This window comes from Harpegnathos saltator, unplaced genomic scaffold, assembly GCF_003227715.2.
Source record: "Harpegnathos saltator strain DR-91 unplaced genomic scaffold, Hsal_v8.6 scaffold328, whole genome shotgun sequence".
Lineage (NCBI taxonomy): Eukaryota > Metazoa > Arthropoda > Insecta > Hymenoptera > Formicidae > Harpegnathos > Harpegnathos saltator.
In genome coordinates this window covers 754,702-773,581 of record NW_020230126.1, presented here as the reverse complement: position 1 = coordinate 773,581, position 18,880 = coordinate 754,702, and the positions used below count along the sequence as shown (strand labels likewise).

At 48.1% G+C, this 18,880-nt stretch overlaps 1 protein-coding gene across 8 annotated transcripts in view; it reads left to right on the top strand.

Annotated features, from left to right (window-relative positions):
* Ten-a (Teneurin-a transmembrane protein) overlaps nt 1-18,880 on the top strand; it is a 664,333-nt gene that overhangs the window by 422,365 nt on the left and 223,088 nt on the right. For all 8 annotated transcript variants that reach the window (XM_025300069.1, XM_025300070.1, XM_025300075.1 and 5 more), the window contains one exon: nt 2,243-2,318. In XM_025300069.1, the coding sequence (XP_025155854.1) occupies nt 2,243-2,318 (76 nt within the window). The remainder of the gene's footprint in view (nt 1-2,242; nt 2,319-18,880) is intronic.

The following is an 18,880-nucleotide window of genomic DNA, read 5'->3' as shown; positions in this document are numbered from 1 at the left end:
ATTCGAATTCGAATCGAATCGAAGCGGGTAAGACTCGATTCGAGCCGAGCCTGAAGTCTCAGCCGAGGATTTCGAATTGCGGAAATTTGAATGTATTCAAAAGCCGGCAAGAGAGTAATTTCTCGCGACTCTTGAGAAGAATCAATTAAAGCGAGATTACGTAATGAGGAAAAAAATAACGGAACTCCAATATTGATAATTCAGGATAGTTTTTCTTTCGCGTGGGAGTTTAATTCACCGCGTACGTTGCAGCTCCGGAAAAATACGCGGCGCATATATGTATTATCGTAACGCTCAAACACTGTTATTCTCCCTTCGTTTAAAATTACTCGCAATAATATCCAGCTCGGCTGATTTCCCATGTCGATTATTGTTGTTAATTGGGGGTTAAGTCTCGCCGATTCGGGCGCGATTCGTCGCGGAAAATCCTCGATTCGCGCATCCCCACCGTGAATTACATTTGACGCCCCAGTTCTCCGAAGCGCCGAAGCTTCGAATCTCCGGAGCGTCGAGGCATCGCATTCGAATAAAGAAATCCCGAGGTGTGAATATTTGGAACTTTGACAACTCGAAAGTGCGTTCACACGCGGGGAGAATTGTTTTCTTCTATTTTTCTTTCTTTTTTTTTTTTTTTTTTTTTTTTCATGAAATGTATGAACATTCGTGTACATTGAGAAGGAGTACCGCACTAGCTCGTCCGACTGGAATACGTTCGAAGCTTCGCAGAAAGTAGGGGAAACTATTTTACGTACTACATAAATTTTTATTAAGGCTAAAAAGTTAGCCGAACAGACGGTCGATCAAAATTGTCGTAATGTATAAATTTGAATCTCGATATGAATATATTCTAGTTGCGCGATCCAGCGCGGTGTGTATTTTGCAATAAAATTTTGAGAGCTTCGATATGTGTGGAATTTTCGAACGGAGCTTCGGAGATTCGAGATTTCGAAGGCGAATTATACTGAAGTTTCGAGTATTTCTATATCTAGCAACAATCGATCGACCGAATATCTGGGGAATCACATTCGGGCGATCTCACGACTCTTGCGTGACACTGGTAGCATTTCTTTTTTTAGAGCGCAGCATAATTAGCGATAGCGCGAATGCGCAATCGCCCGGCCCGTATTTAAATGATTCCACCGATGCTGCGCGCGAAACAGGGTTAAAGCACTCGGCGTATACGGGAGAACAACTTGCGTTTAATAAACTCAATTATCTCGTCGCATGACACAGGTCAAGTTGCCGAGAGTAGAGGAATATCTGCGTCCGCCCCGTAGATCCTGTTACCCGTCTAAGTAATTAAGCAGTAGTTACGACGGCATATGTTTCAGCAGAAATGCCGCAATATGCGGCGGCCATGAATCAAATGCACAGAAAATTGGAGCGCGCCCGGAATGTATCGAAGAATTCCTATTCATGCTGTATATTAACTTTCAAACGACGCGCGGGGGTATTCCGCCGGATATTATCGCCGAATTAGTCGAGGGAATCGAATTTCGCCGTCGATTATCTGCAAATCGACAGCGCGCGGCGAGAGGAACGAACGGCTGCAATCGCGGCGGGGCGCCTCGTGGTGTTCGATTTCTTCGAGACGTCACGATCGCAGAGAAATCCACGTGCCGCGTAGAAATTTCTCAGGATTCCTCCGATTACACTTTCCCAGATTTACTTCCAAATTCATTATCTGATCGCGACAATTGGGAGAGTCCCCCATTCTTATCCCAAAAGTGGCGCTTCTCCGTCTGGAGCCGAAACAAAAATACCATGAGAGTCTCTTTTCAGTCAATTACGTTCGGATAACGTTCGGTCAATATAGATTTATAAAATAAAGAAACAAAAAAGCAATAAAATTAGGTAATCCTGAGGTAAGCCGCGCAGACGAGGAAATGTACCGGAAAGGCTTGGAGTTGCCCACTTAGAATCGCGCGCCGGAGACATTACGGCAACTTGAATCCGCCTAGATTTCGGAGAATCGCACCGGATCCCAATTAGATCCCGAGAAATGCCCTGCGCGAAGCGCAGGAATCGGACGACGGGGATGACTGCGATCGTACGTCGCCGCGGCGCGGCTGCGTCGGGCCCCGCAAATCGGGGCCCGCAAATCGGGGCCCGCAAAAGCGGCGGCCGCGCTGCGCGTTTACATCGCCGTTGCAACCGGTGCAAGACGGATGCTTTGGCCGATCGCTGAGTGTGACTTTATGCAGCAGAGCATTAAGGACAAACGTTTCGCTGTGTGTTGCAGAGTACTTGATGTCAGGAAGTCCACGGAGTTATCCAGCACGCTCCCCGGGGGTCGCTTCCACGCCAACCGTGACCAGGTGAGTTAGTGCGCCTCCCACGAATTTCGCAAATCCGCATACGCGAATGCGCCGAGTCTCTCCCTCTCTGTCCCTCTCACCCTCTATCTCTCTCTCTCTCTCTCTCTCTCTATGGAACATGAGCGCGCGACCCGAACGTGACGCATCCCTGACGTAATAACCCGACGTAAATTTTCGCGAAAGCACGAGTGAGCCGGATTCTGACCTCTCTAAGTCGGCAAATCCGTGCGCCTTATCGGTTTACCCGCCGGCTGAGTTCCACGCAGGCGAATCGAGTCGGGATTCCGGGATTCGACGGCAACGCGGCTGACACCGTCGTAAAACCGTCGGCGCGTATCGTGTGCGGTTCACGCACCTGCTGAATCTCGGTCAGCCGCGCGCGCCTCGGTACGCCGCGATAAATTATCAATCGCGCCGCTATCGCGTTCGCGCCTCAACCTACTAACGCCACATGGGCGGTCGTGACTCTTCATTTGCGAGACGAACGCCGAATCTGCCTACCCGCATCCATCGACACGTCTTGGATACTTATAGTCTTAACAGCGAGATCGACACTGCGATGAGACAAGCGGAAATGACTCGTAAGTCCCTAGTCGGACTTTAAATTTCAGATTGTCACAGTTTCATCTTCTGATGCTTCATAACCGAGGAAACGGTCGCGCAGCGTCTTAGGACGATCTTAAATATAAAATCTCGCTATGAATATTGCCCTTAGGTTCGTATTAATAGTCGCTGCTTGAAACTTGTCTCAAACGAAATGCTGAAATTTGAATTTTAATTTGAAAATGAGTTTTTTCCCGCCCGAATAGCTACCGATGCAATGTCACATTTCTCAACTAGAAAACTCAGATTCGAATCCGGATTCGAGCCTGAGTGTCTCGCGGGAGACGAGTTTCAAGCGACGATTGTTAACACAAATCTTAGATCCGCATTAATAGTTGAAAGTTGAAACTTCTCTCTCGTGTGAGATATCCAGATTTTAATTTAAAGTTAGACCCGAGTTCCCCTCTCGGTTGAATCGCACGATACGTGTAACATTATATCAATAATTTGAATTTTCACCGAAAAACTCAGGTCTAACTCTGGATTCGAATCCGAGTACCTCGATTGAGATAAGCTCCAAGTTGCAACTATTAATACGAGCCTTATTAATAATTTTAGAATGAGATCAGAGTTCTGCTACATGATACGTGCGACATTTTACGCCTGTAGACCGCGACTCCACGTGAAAAGTTCACGTCTAATTGCAAATCAAATCCGGCTGTCACATCTGGGGCGAGTTTCAAGTAACGACAATTTATACGGGCCGCAATTATCACGGGAGGAATGCGGGGAATCTGTCGACGAAGATGCACAAATTGTTGCATCAACGGCGAAATTGACACCACATCGCGAGTACACGTAAAGTCGGGTGTGTCGCGACCGGCGACGATTCTCACGCCGATGCGACTTAAGGGAGCCGAAAGCTTTCTCGGCGGTCACGGGAGGGATCGGGGGGCGTCCTTCGCCGGCGAAACTTGAGTGTGAAAAGTTTCGAGAATCTAAATCAATCGACCGGCAAGAGGAAAGCCGAGACAGGCGAGAGAGCGCCGCGCCGTAGGAAACGCGATAAATACAGGGTGCTCCGCGACGATCCGGCCGGGGGTGAGGCGCGGGGAACGGTGGAGAGAGAGAGAGAGAGAGAGAGAGAGAGAGAGAGAGAGAGAGACACGTCTAAAGATGTTCCCAATTCAAATGAGTTGAACTTTTAAAATATTTAGAATGTTGAGCAGGCTCGGCCCCGAGGCATTTCCATTTCGCTCCGGCGCGGCGCGTTTTCTCTCTCGCGCTAAGCGTGCCGCTCGATCGCCGTCAGTGACGCGCACAAAATTTCGAATTAGTTCGCTCTTTATTCTACCTCATTACCATCCTTCGGCATTCCGCCTTCTTTCTTCTCTCGAGCAGCTAATGGCCCGCTACGTGCCGTAATTCATATTTCATCTCCCGCACGCGGAATGCTTCCAAGAGACTCGCCGGTATTAAGAGAGGCATTCCTCATCGCGATTTCATTCTTTATTATGTTGCGTTACGATTCGGCGTTACAATACTGCGCGATGCGATTATTTGCAACTTGCTTCGGGATCGTCCGTCAGTTTAAAGGCCATCACACACACAAATGAACGTAAGCAGTAAGACGTGAGCAGTAAAGAAACTGACCAATCACAATCAATTATTCTCGTAAGTTTTAAAACGGTGTCTTTAAGTTTCGATTGTGATTGGTCGATTTGCTTACTGCTTAAGTTCGTTTGTGTGTGTGATGGCCTTTTTACACGGCGATTTTTAGGGGTTTCATTATTCATTATTGTGCTCTCGTCGCAACTCAAGCGAGCCACCGCGTTCTTCGCGAATAATTTTTTATTACGTCGCGTGACTTCCGAAAAATTCACACACGTATCTGAATTTGTATTTTGATGTATGATTCCATCACGAATTCCATTTCGAATTTTTATCGAGACTTTGGAGCGATAATATTGCCAGTGATATTGCTTTGCGTTCTCGGCAGTTATCGGTTCCTATTTTCTCACACTAAAATGCGCGTCGTTTAAAGCTAGGCAAATGTTTACAAATGTGAGACAAATATTCTCTTTCTTTGCTAGTCCGCCCCTTTTTCCTTTGTTTCCTCTTTTCTAAAGAATGCCGTCGATCTGTTGTTGTTGTATATACCTTTGAAGAAGGATATAATTGTAATAAAGATGTTGAATTGATTCTTGCTTTTAATACCTAATCATTCATATCGTACGAGATGTGAGTATTGCATATGAAAATCCGAAATGGGCGTTCGGAGCGTTGAAAAACAATAACGATCGTCGCGAGATCGATGATGGGGAAAGCGATGTGTTTACGTTTGGAAGATAGAGACGCGAATCATAAAAACGTAAAGGTAGGCAGTTAGTCGCTGTTGGAAGCAGACGTGCCGTCGCGCAGAAGGTTGGTGAGTGACAATCGAATCATTGTTTTCTAATATTCAACGGATGACCGGGGTCGAGCGTTGTTCCCTTACACAATTGGTTGATTTCTCTTAATTCCGAATACCAGTGTCGTCCTGCGTTTCCCCTTCGACACCGATCCGATTCAGATGTTTTCTTGATCGCTAGACCGGGCTAGGCCGTGCGCTTTCCCTCGATGTCCATTGTACCTCTTGGTGCTGGATGGCGCTTTGCCCTTGAAGATCTCCGACTACCCGTCAGTGGTCGAGTGCGCGCGTACCCATTCGAACCGCCGTTTTTGATCAATTATCACGCGAGGTAATTGCGCGAAAGTCTGACTCGGATGTTCCAGCACTCGCTGCGTCTCCGTATCCCGCCCGACCTCCGCCGACGGGCGTCTGAATTATCTATTATCGTATTACGCTATCTATTGTTCTTTTTGTGCTTACTACCTCGAGCTGCTCGTCTATTCATTCGGCTCTATGTATAAAGTAAATAAACAAAAGAAGAAAGGACACATCCGTAGGGACTCGCTCCCGTGTTGTTTATACATCCTATACGTTACTCTTACACAAATAAAAATTCGACAGTCAGTTAAAACGCGACGATCAACGCCTGACATTTCGACGTTCGTCACTTTCTTAGAAGCAAAAAAATCGGGTCACCGAGGGTTAAAATGAACACTCGCGCGCCCCGCGCTCGATCGTATCGCGCATGACGTATCGTCGTGCGTTTAATCAATACATATAATTATATATTGATTATATAATATATAATATATAATATCAAATATCGATATTTCGCGGGATATTCCACGCGGCTCCGATTATCCAATTTGTGCCGCGGGCGAGCGTTTAAGAGACTCCTCTCTTGATCCTTTCTCTCTTTACCTCCCTCTCTCCCCCCCCCCCCGGGGGAATCGTTAATACATTCGCCCGCGTGCTCGAACTTCCCCGAGCCACGCATGTCTGTACAACGATGCGCGCGATCATCCGTCTCGCGGCTCTCGTAATATCAATTATTTGCGACGATCGACGCATACCTGGGGCGATCCTTGTCTTTACATTACACATTCATCGCCAGTCACGCGAGTTCGTCGATCTTTTCCCGAGGATCTTGAACTCCGCTCAGGGCTATCGATTTTATTCTATACCTGTGCGCCCCGCCGCGATAGGAGGGGGAGAGGGGGGGGGCGCGCGCGCGGCGTCCCTCTATTTCGAATGCTACCTATCCCTGTCGGCAAAGTACGCGGGTTATAAGACACAGCGTTATTACCGTCGCGCAAAGCTCGTTCGTTTGATAATCCGACCTCGGCGTGTACGGGACTCCCTATCGACGTGTCGTCGTGCAATTTACCGCGGCGATCCAGCCCGCCAACGAGATCACGCGATCGCCTCAATCGCGCTGGATACGAGACCATTATGTTGCAGAAACTGATAACAGATATGGAAAATCCGAGCCGAAGATACCGTCGTCGTTTCCGAACGATAATCGCATCGACCCTTAACGCTTTCCCGCAGTTTTTTCTTCGTCGGCCGTCTACCTTTTTTCCCTTCCTTCCTCCCTCCCTCCCTCCCTCTCTCTATCCTTCGTTTTCTCGAGAAAACGCGCTCCAGCCTCGGTGAAATGACGAGAGGAGGAAGGGCCATCGGTGTCACCGGAAACATCGGGTCAGCGAGACGGAAAGTACTCTGTTGCTGAGGCAACGCGGCTAAAAGAACACGCGCGAGATCCTTGTCCGAGAGAGCGAGGGAGAGCTTTCCTCTCCGCCGTTCCATCCTTCCTTTTACTCGTCTCCTCCGTCCGTTACGCCTTAGCCGGGTTTCCTTCTGGAACTGCTAACGACCAAATCCGCCGAGAACATCGGTCTCGGCCCGCACGGAAAACCGCGAATTTCATCGAATCAATCGACGGCGTTGTCGATTTTTCGGAAGCACCGACGAGAATGGCTTCCGCTGCGAAATCGCGGAATCTTCGTACAGAAACGACGTGCGATCTTGATCTCTCAAACCCGCCGAATCTTTCTCGCAAATCTGTGTTCGCAGGCGGAGAAAAAAATTGGCCGAATCAACGCGGCCGTAAGCGAATCGAACGTTTTGATTGGAGGAAACAGAATCCACTGTCGCTTACTCGGCAAATTCGGCGCTAAGAATCAGCGATTCCGTTTCCCCCGAGCGAAACGCGCTCGCCCGAGCTGAAATGTTCATCTTACTTTCGCGACCTCGGTATTCCATCTCACGCTAATTTAATACACTGAAGTCTAGATCAACCTATTTTGGGTCTATTTAATCTACAGCTTTCGCCGAGAAGTTCGTTGAAGAACCTACGAATGGCAAATTGTGCGTTTTCTGCCACTTGCTGGCGCTCAGTGAGACTTCCGTTTCTATATAAATTAAATCTCCATTTATCCTTTAGAATCTGTGGACGTTAGACACTTCAGGCCGAAAATAAGGCCAAAATTTCGACTTCAATATTTCACTTAACGCCAATTTAATTCTCCGAAGCCTACTACAGGAAGCTACTTGGCTTCCATCTATAAGTGACGTTTTCCATCATTTAGAGGCCCCGACTTGGACTTTAGTTTCCATATAAATCCCCGGGTCGAAATTTTGATTCTATTTTTGTCCTCAATATTCCACTCGAGACGCTCTGAAGCTCACATCAACTTATTCTGATTCTATTTAGTATGTAACTTTTCCGAGAGGTTCTCTGAAAAATTACAAATTACGCCGAGTAAAATTCCGTTTCTGTATAAATCAAATTTCTATTTTTCTTTTGAAACCGATAAATGTTAGACCGTTGAGATCAGAAGTGGGGCCGAAATTTCGACTCGGATTCGGTTCCATTCATCGCCACGTTGACTTTTTCCTCTACAGAGTGAGCGTGCGAAGAGTCTAAAAATTGGCCTGGCACAAACGAGCCGGCATCGTAATTTCCTCTGGCCAAACGCAAAGCGCGAAAACCGCGGGTCGTCGCTTTCCTCCAAGTATCAAAAGCGCGCTTTGCAGCGAGATGACCAGCGACGGTAGAATTACGGTGCGCACCGAGATAAGACCTGGAGAAATTTATTACTCAAAGGATACCGAAACACAGCCCGGTGGTCGTCCTTTCAATCCTTTATCTCTCGTTCCTGCTCCACATGTACGTGTGTATTCATGTACGGTGACCGGCATAACAGCCTCGACATTTCGTGCAACTAGGTTATCCGAACTTTTTAATTGTATGCGATATTAATTCATCACTCATCGATCGTTCAAAGTAGAGCGATCTTGTCGAAGCAGTACACATCTGTCATGTCCGTGATGGCTTATGTTAATGTCCTGAGAAGAATTCGTGTTGGAAAATATTAGCGAGGCTACTATGCCAGGACGAATTTCGCGACTTTTCTACTGTCGCGGAATTTTTTTTTCTTTTTATTTTTATTTTTATTTCCCTTATTTACCGACGGTCGATTCGCCCTAATATTCTCTCTGACGGATCTGTAGAGACGTTACAAGGACGCGACGAAACGGAGGGATACGCGTCGATCCCGAGCAAACTCACGGCACAAACGGATCGACGTCGTCAAGACTCACCGCTCTCGTCTGCGAGAGAAAGACAGAGAGAGAGAGAGAGAGAGAGAGAGAGAGAGAGAGAGAGAGAGAGAGAGCTTCGTTTAACTGCACACAACCACGCTGCCAAATTCCCCCGAGACCCTCCGAAAAGTAAATTGTTTACCACGCGTCCTTCCCCTACTTATTCCGACTGCCCGGCGGCGCAGGCCGCGCTTACGGGCATGCTTTTGTCTCTCCAGCGCGGCGGAACTATTTAAATTAATCAACATGGAAACCTTAATCTCGCTCGACGTCTTAATCCCAGCTTCAATTTGCGCGAGACTCCGCTGCACCCCGTCCTAGCCGTCGCCTCCCCCTCCTCCCGAAACTTCCAGCCCGTCCGACCCCGAACTCTCGGTCTCGTTCGATGGCACAGAACGGGAAGGCGGATTTAAAATGTTTTCTTATTCCCCGGGATGTATTCTCATTACGGCTCGCCGTTCGGAGTAACACGGCATTTTTGTGCGGCATTATTTCGCCCCTCTCCCGCTCCCTTCCGCCGGGCGCGAGCTGTGCCGCCACCCCGTTCGTTCTTGAAAACGCCACGATGCAAGCTACTTATTGATTGCGAGACCGAGGAACGGAAAATTGTATCTTCCGTTGCGTAATTGGAGGGAGTCGGCGGGAACGGTTTTTCGCGATTTGTTTGATCGATCGATCCGACGTTCACTGTTATCGCTGGCAATCGCTGGCAATCGCGCGCCGGGGGTTGCAACGCTGGGGCTGGACGCTAGCGAGCGACGCGCAAAATGATTATTTATACGGAGTATAAAAAATTACTTGTCAAGCTTTCGCGCCGGGAACCTTCCAGGTGCAAGCACCGGCAGAATGGAGCTGAAAATGAAGCGCATTGTGTGTGTATATGAAATGCAATATTTCTCCGTTCGTCCGACTAAAAATTTTCATTTAACTCGCAACTGAAATCGCACGCGCGCGCCTGAATAATCCAACATCTATAAATTCTGGAGGACCAATGGAGATTTAATTTATGTAGAAACTAAAATCCCACACAGAGAGCACCTTTAAACGGCAGAAAACGCACCATTTGTCACTTGTAGGTTACTAAGACTAACCTCTCGGCAAAGCTGCAAATTAAGTACAATCCAAATAGGTTGGTGACTTTCGAGTATTAAATTAGCGTTAAATGGAATGTCGAGATCGGAGTTTTAACCTCACTTCCAATCTCAATGGTCCAATACCAATAGATTCCGGAGGACCAATGGAGATTTATTTTATATAGAAGTTTAAGTCCTACTGGCGCGGGAGAAGATACCCCTGTAAATGGTAAAAAAAAAACCCATTTATTGGCTCCTCTTGGCAAAGCAAAATCGAATCAAAGTAGATAAAGTTAGAGAGATGAAGATGAAAATAGTTTGAATGAAAGCCAAAGTGGGCTGTGATGTATGCTTCAGACAATTAAATTATCAATATTAAGGCCGAGAAAATAGGATCAAAATTCCGATTCGCTGATTTATGTGGGGACTAAAGTCCCACTCAGCGCCTCTAAATGTCAATGCAAAAATGTCAGATACAAAGCCGCGGGTTAAACGGAATCCGGACACCGGGCAGATAAATATAAATGAAATCAGTTTAAATGGAATCAAAATAAGTTGTTTGTTGGGAAATACGCTTCAGATGATTGAATTAACGTTAAATAAAGTATCGAGATCGAGGAAGAGCACGGTGAAAATTTCATCTCTGGGCTCGTCGACGCCGAGCGACGGCGATCGCGCTCTGAAAGCGGCGTACGCGCGTCTCTCTAAATGGCCGCGTATCCGAAAAGCCATCGGATAATCGCGATGGCGATAAAGCGCGCACGCTTCAAATGGTAAGCACTGTGATCCGGTCACGCGTGCGGCGGCGGCGGCGGCGGCGGCGGCGGCGGCGGTGTTACCGCGCGAAAACGCGAGCGGGGCCACGCGAACGAAAAGTGAAACGACAGTCGTAAAGCGGCGACACGTTAACTCGGCGCGACCGCCCGCCCCCACCGTCCTCCGCCGCAATTAGCGAGGGAATCCTTATCGGTCACTCGACAGGAGGGTAGTAATTGACCGGCAGATAAGAACGTGGGAAACGTGCTATCCTAATTTCAGGCCGCCACGCACTCACGCAAGCACGCACACACGCATTCGCGGCACGGCACGGCACTCCGCGATGGTCCTGCAGGGTGTAAAGAAGAGAGAGAGAGAGAGAGAGAGAGAGAGGGAGGGAGGGGAGGGAGCAAGAGGGGAAGGATACGGGCGACAAACAAGAGGGTACGTGCGCGCCATGGCGCCGGTGTTAATAAAAATCCGGGTCGTTCGCGTGACGCGACGCGATACGGTCGCGGCCGGTGTTTTCGGACGTACATAGGTGCGCGCACGTGCGCGTATTCCGTAACAGTCGCGCTTTATTCCGCCGTGCGCGTAAAATAGGAAAAATTCCCGAGACGCGCTCGTAAAAGCCGCGCCGAGCGCGGAACGTCCGAAGGTCGAGTGGACGCGCGCGAGGACGGGGCTGAAAATAATCGCGGTGATTTTATGCGCGATATGAAGTTTTGCGCCGTGATCGGTAATCGAGCGATGGTTCTTGCGCTCGCGCGCGAAATGTTACGGCGATCAGAGCGGGACGCGCTGCGCAGCAGCGTGAGGAAGCACGATCGCCGATCATTCGTGTCGGTTCTTTTTTGGGACGGCAACGGCGGGGCCGGAGGGGGAGAATCCGATAAACGCGTCGCCATGAGTGAAATTAAATTTCTATTACTAACAATTAATACAAAATTACTGGTTATCTCTCTCTCTCTCTCTCTCTCTCTCTCTCTCTCTCTCTCTCTCTCTCTCTCTCTCTCTCTCTCTCTCTCTCTCTCTCTCTCTCTCTCTCTCTCTCTCTCTCTCTCTCTCTCTCTCTCTCTCTCTCTCTCTCTCTCTCTCTCTCTCTCTCTCTCTCTCTCCGCCGGCGTCGCCGGACAATGAAAATGCGGCAATAAAAGTGTAAGCGGAAGGCGCGAAACTTTGTTTCCCGATAAATTCCAGCTGGACTCCCGTATTAATGGTTATTATTCAATAGAGTGCAGTTGAAACGAAATGAAAAAGTGATGCTTTCTCGATCGCGCCGGGACGATGCGCTCTCGTACGGGCTCTACAATTGACGTTTAATTATTTGTGATTAAACGTGCTGCTCCAATCTACTGCGACGGAAGTTCTTAAGAAGGGCGCGAGAGCGGAAAGTGGGTCGCTGGTTACCGCGCGGACTGCAAAGTACGAGTGACATCGCACCAGGACAAATTTGCATGAAATGTTTCCGTGAGAAGACCATTCGTAGATTTGGTAGATGTGTCTCTCTCCCTGTCTCTCCCTCTGTCTTTCTTTCTTTCTCTCTCTCTCTCTCTCTCTCTCTCTCTCTCTCTCTCTCTCTCTCTCTCTCTCTCCTCTCTCTCCCTCTCTCTCTCTCTCTCCTCTCTCTCTCTCTCTCTCTCTCTCTCTCTCTCTCTCTCTTCTCTCTCTCTCTCTCTCTCTCTCTCTCTCTCTCTCTCTCTCTCTCTCTCTCTCTCTCTCTCTCTCTCTCTCTCTCTCTCTCTCTCTCTCTCTCTCTCTCTCTCGCATCGTTCTCGTGCGCGCACCTTAAAACCACCAAGTTTCAAAATGTGGTCGCGCGTCGTAATCCCTGCTATTCACTCTCAAATTCCCAGATATGTACTGGGGATGTAAATCTCGGCTCCTCGCAATAATATCCTACCAACGCGACGCAGATTTATTGTGATTCCCGGATTGTTACTTGAGAAAACACTAAAGGAGAGGGAGAGTACGGTTTCTGTCGCATCGATGTGTCGATCGACGTTAAATTTTAATCCTGAAACAGGACGTGCCATCCAGGCAAGGGAGATATTTAGGTAAGGGGTCTCATGATTGGTGGTACAATTGCGGAAATAATAATTTAACTCCTTGATTGTAGGCGGTGCAATACTGTGCACACAAAAAACCTGGCGGAATCGCAATATTGTGTCTTGATATTTCCAGTTGCTCAAAATTTCTAAAATATTCAAAGCTTTCGTCGTTCTATTCGCTTTCAAGATTGAAAAGGTCAAGACAAAATTTGAGATTGCTCTTTTCGGTGATAAATTTTAAAAATAAAAATTCGAAATGAATTATATTTATTCGTTATTTCAGTATTTTTTACTTTATAAATTTTACACAAAAATTTATAATATATTTTTGCTATTCAATTTTTTTTGACGTAACGTCCAGTTTTATTTCGACGAAATGAAATTATCATTTCAGTTAATAAAATTATCATTGGGTCCACAATTTTGAACTGGAAGAATTCGTAAAGAATGACCTGAAATACCTCTAGACACAAAATTTTAATGACATTGCTAAACTTTTGAAAATCCATTTCTTACCGGCTTGAGTACTCTTGCGAAATTCAGCTTGCCACTCAAGGGACTAATATGAAAAAGTAAGTCGAGAATGTGGTATACTGTATTCTCGTACGCGAGGCGCTGCGTCTTGGAGAAAATTAATCTGGAATATTAAAGAGAATCGCCAATGATTTTCTCAGATTAAAACGACTCAAACTCTTCTTAACGTTAACATTTATCCAACTATGGATGAATAAGAACGCAACCTCCCATTAAGGAATCGTTCAAGTCGTTAATTTAAATGACAATGCTCCCCATAAATGAAAGACTGCATTCGCTTATTATCATCGAAAATCGCGCATTTTTGAGAAAACACAAGAAAAAGAAAGAAAAATCCTCTCGTACAAACGAATATTGTTCATCGTTCTCGACTGATGTTTTCATAAGTTTTTGCGACCATCACCTATCCGCCAATTAGAAGCTCAAAGAATATCCTTGCGAGAGATCGCGGTTACTTTCTCGTTTTTCTCATTGTCTAATTTTCCTCCCCTTCTATCTCGCGGTTGCAGATTTATACGACTGAAAAGTTCTAATAATACCCCACGGTGTATCCAATATAGATGAACTATAAAGAGCTGCAGAGAGAGAGAGAGAGAGAGAGAGAGAGAGAGAGAGAGAGTGTGTGTGTGTGTGTGTGTGTGTATGTGTGGAAGCCGCTGGTGAAGCCGTCGTTTCCTGCACGAGCTCCGTGTGGGTTTAACTTTGCGTCCTGTAAGAATAACTACCGCGCGCTTCATAACGGCGAAACTTTCAAATATAAAGCAAATCCGCCGTATATCAGTGCGCTCTATTGTGAAATATCGTCAATGCGCGATCAACCGGAGCCCCGACTCGAAGCCGGCCGCTCGATCGTTTGTAATCGCCGTTATCGACGCGACGGTCATCAAGTTGACGACGACGCGAACGGTCAGGATCGTTTATCTCTCAAACGACTCTTTATTTAATTTCGTGAAAATACAACGACGCGCGCGCGCGCCCGCGATGAAACGTAACTCTTCGTAAATTACTAAACCGCCAGAGATGCCAGACACGTCGTTTTCGCTGCAAAATAACGAAATGTTTAACGCAATTGCGAATATGCTCGCCACCGCCGTGCGCGCGCGCGCGCGCGCGGAGATATTAAGAATTATACGCGACGCGTATAAATTTATCCCGTAGCGGGAAAATCACACGATAATGTAATGTGTCACCGTTAGCGAAGTGCAACGCTCGCCGTGTCCATACACATTCTGTATAACAGAGATTGCTGGCTCAGCATTAATTTCATAGCAAGTGTTACACCGTTGTTACCTGATGTTACCAGCTACCGTAAATCCTTTGCGCTACGATCTAATTTCCAGTTTGGCACCTTGCGCGCCTCGCATTACTCTTGACCATAAAGCCCCGCTGCCCATAAACATTAATCCACCTTGCCACACGCGTGTCCGTCATAATCATAATTGATGGTATGTTAATTACAATTTATGCAAAAACCTCCTCCGCATCGCGGCGGCGGCGGCGGCGGCGGCGGCGGCCGCCGCCGCCGCTGCATCTCGCCGTAATTTCCGAAAACGTCGCTTAAATGCTCACGCTAACACGACGATCCACGCATTACGCCGTGCGCATTTCGGAGGCGCCGCGCCATGGAGCATACATTACGTATCAAGTGTACACACCGAGTGCGCGAGTGCACCACTCGATAATTTGCGCGTTTAACGCGCGAGGCGCGGAAAGAAGGAAACATCAGCGAGGAGAAAGAGAGATCGCCGGGCGCGAAGCGAAAGCCGGGCACAGGTCGGTGAATTTTCGGTCGCGTCCGCGTGAAAGCGAGTTCCTGTTCCCGGCGCAATAAAGAATAATTTATTCGCCCGAAAATCGACCGTGTCGGCTTTTATTGGACAGAAACGGAGGTCTCTCGCGGAGAGATCACCGTTCTGGGTAGAAACGTCATGTGCGAGGAATTCCTTGTTATATAGAGACGTTTCTTCCCGAAGGATGGATCTACTGCCGGAATTTGCGCGTCAGGGGTTGACTTTCGGTCAACTCGCGAGTCAACTTCCTTTGGCGCTAATGATAATTGTCGTCGAAGGACGACGGAATTGTCGCGAAGCATGATCAGCGCACGCCCCGTTGCGCTTGCTTTCGATTCTGAAATTGTGGATTTTTATCTCACACCGGACTTGTCTCCAGCAGCGAAAAAGAGAACGTTTCTAGAGGACCCGTCGAGTTCCTTTCACACGACTTATACGTATCACACAATTCACACGTGCGTATTTAACAAGTCGCGACATCGCCGAGTGTACCTCCGACACAGCGAGGCGCACTTTTGTGCGCGCGAGGTCCGTTATTTCAAGACACGACGGTGTGTTGCGATTTAACTCATCGCGTAACACAATTAGAAGATGCAATTACGCAATTCTCTCCGTTCGTATCGCCGCTGCGAATAAATGAAGAAGGAAAGTTCCGCGCTCGTTTAATGGAATAACAGCTGAGAGCTTCGTGAACGATAAAGCGGCAAATTGATGGAAACGTATATTTTAGGGGGGGATTCTAAGTAATATAAAACTGGGCGCGCCGAGGGAAACATCGGATTGTTGTTTCGGTGTATCGTTGTATTTAGAAACTTCTAAAAGTACCGTAGCGAGAGGTGTGCGCGCGCGCGGCCTCTGCTCGCTCCCGTAGAATGTTCTCGGAGTACATTTCTCCCGGCCGGGGAGAAGGATAGAGGCTCGAAAAAACGTAATGCGTCTCCAGTTTCAATTATTTGCTGGAAAATTTCTCCGTTCCGTTCGGACTCCTTTTGTTTCTCTCCTAATGGGCTCGCATCAAATTACCAGGATATTTATTTACCCGCACGGCCCCGAGGATCGTAAGGGCCGAGATCAAAGCTCGAGCGAGCTTTCTTCCTCAAACAACGATCCGGCCTGGTTATTTTCGGACGTCTTCCGAAATTCCGAGAAGGCAAACAAGAGAGAGAAAGTGGGGGGATGGGGGGGGGGGAAATCAGACCATTGTCGACCGAAATTCATCCGGCATATTGGATGTCATTAGACGCAAGTGACTCTCTTCTTCTCGACGAATCCGGAGGAGCGCTCGCTAATTGTTTCGCATTTAGCGAGATCCGATCGGCAGAATGATTACAACAGTAATCCAATTACGAGCGATCTCAACATGCTCGCAAGACTTTATTCTTACGTCATTGTCGACGTAAAGAGGGAAAATGAGAAAGGGAGAGAGAGAGAGAGAGAGAGAGAGAGACAGACAGAGAGAGAGAGAACAGGTACGGAAACACACGCATGAAATTTATCGCGCGCGCAGAATTTTGAAGAGAAAATAAAACGCTCGTGCGCGCCGGTTACGACGCATGCAACTGGAGGACTTGTAAGAAGGGAAAAATGTGCGACGTACGCGAGGGCGAGGAGCGAAGAAGGGGCGAGAGGGACATTAGGAGATTTATCAAACTCGCGGAGACGAAACGCGAAGAGAATGCGAAAGGATAGCCCACCTCCTCTCGTGACTGCCGAGTATCAACCGCGGCTCTCAGCGGTCGATATTATCATTTCGCCAAGCACGGAGCAGAACAAGGAACGAAAAACAATCCGTAGAACGCGAGAAATATCGCGGAGGCGATATTCGCGACACAGCGAGGAGGGGGGAGGCTCACGCTCGATCAGCTCGCATGAGCTTTGCTAATCCGACGGAGAGCCTCGGCGAGGCGCGGCGGAAGCAACTCGCGTCTCTTGATCTATCGTTAAAACTCATGCAATCATTAAATAAGATAATTACACGAGATTAATTTAACAGTTAAACAGCCGCGAGGATTAACGAGGACGCGACGAGGACGGCTGTTCTTTCTCCTTTGTCTCTCCCTCTCTTTCTTTCTCGCGCGCTCTGTTTGCGAACCACTCGCGATTTCATATCGCGATCTTACAAATTTGCGTGCGCTCCGTTGGAGCGCATAAGGATAATAACAAACACAAGATGTGTTTATATTAGCGCCCGGAAGTAGCCGCGAAATATCCGGGCGAATCTCGAGTCATAATAAAACTTGATTTCGGCCCGTTATAAAGATACATTAGCGTTATTTTACGCCGCGCCGCGGTATTCGCGATTTCCTTTCTTCGGGCGCCATTATTCTCCTCGACGAGTGTGTTTTCAGCCCGTAACTTTCGCGAGGCATTAACCGCTCGTTTCCCTGTGAGAATGCAAGAGGGTCGAGAGGTGAAACGAGCGGCAGGACCTGGACTATAAACGGGGACGAAAAAGGAAAGAAATGACGAGAGACGGCGAAGGGAGCGCGAAGGAGGAGGGGCAAAGGGAGAAGAGGAGAAAGAGAGAGACGGATTATTTTTTTAACAGACGGCCGCAGCGATTCATCCGAAGTAAAATCAAGCCGAAATAACGGCGAGCGATACCGACAAAATGCAAAAGCGAGCGTATCTGAGACACAGAGAAGATTCCTAGATAATAAAGGCTCCTGTCCTGTTCTGTCTCTAAACGGCTTATTTGCTGTGCTGATGAAACTCGACACTAATAATCACGAGGTGGATCCTCGCGAGGAGAAATGCTAACGTAACGTCGTGTTGGAAAAATCGTCTCAAAACACTTCGATATTTGTTAGAATATCGAGCGTTCTCGCACGGTCTTTCTTCTTGATACACTCGACAAGCGGAAAAGAAATACAAAAACGAGGATATTCGGGATACACCGAGATCCTGACTGCGCGTGCAGGAGAATTTTTAATACAAAGTGCTTTTAATACGCGCATACGTCTCTTGTGCGGAAAGTTTAGATACTCGAATTTTTAAGGGCCGGAAGAATAAGAATATCCAAACTTTTAGCTAATTCCATTTGACTACAAGCGCTACGGTTCCAGCGCGAACTGCTACCAAGCCGCAGATCCCTGCGGCGCGGAGAAAGAGGGGTCGCCCCTTACCGCTAATCAGGCCCTCCGCTCCTGTGGAAAACGCTCCTTCGTCCTTACGTCGACGGTGCAGACGGATAGTAAAAGTCAGCCTTTTAGAACTTCACGCACGAGTTCGTTTCTCCGTTTTTCTCAGCCCAAAGAGAAATAGGAAATAGGAATAGGAAGGGGGGGGGGGTAGGTGATGGTGCCTCGGACTAGCGGAGCGGGGGGCTACTTAACGATGGAAATTCGAAGCGGACAACGCGGACGACGAATTTACGAGCTGTCTCTCTCTTTCTCAGCGGCAGAAGGGCAGGAGGAGAGGAGAGAGAGAGAGTCTCGTTTCCCAGCTACGTCGTTACGGTGTTGTAGCACGATCCGAGCCGGGATTTCCGCCGCCTCTGCTTTCGGCAGCGGGGTGGCGTAGGCGCGATACGCCGGAATCTAGATCACGCACGCCCCCGCCGACGTCGGTGCGTAAGAGGTCCCTGGAGACGTGCCGCTTCCGAGCTATTAGGAGCCGCCCGAGGAGCCGCAAAATTATTTTAAAGTGCCCCGGCTTATCGCGGACGTGGAGGAGAGAGAGCGAGAGAGAGAGGGAGAGCGAGAGAGAGAGAGAGAGAGAGAGAGAGAGAGAGAGAGAGAGAGAGAGAGAGAGAGAGAGAGAGGCACAGGCGGCGAGCCTTGATGCGCCGGAACGCCGCACCTGGCAATTTTCAAGG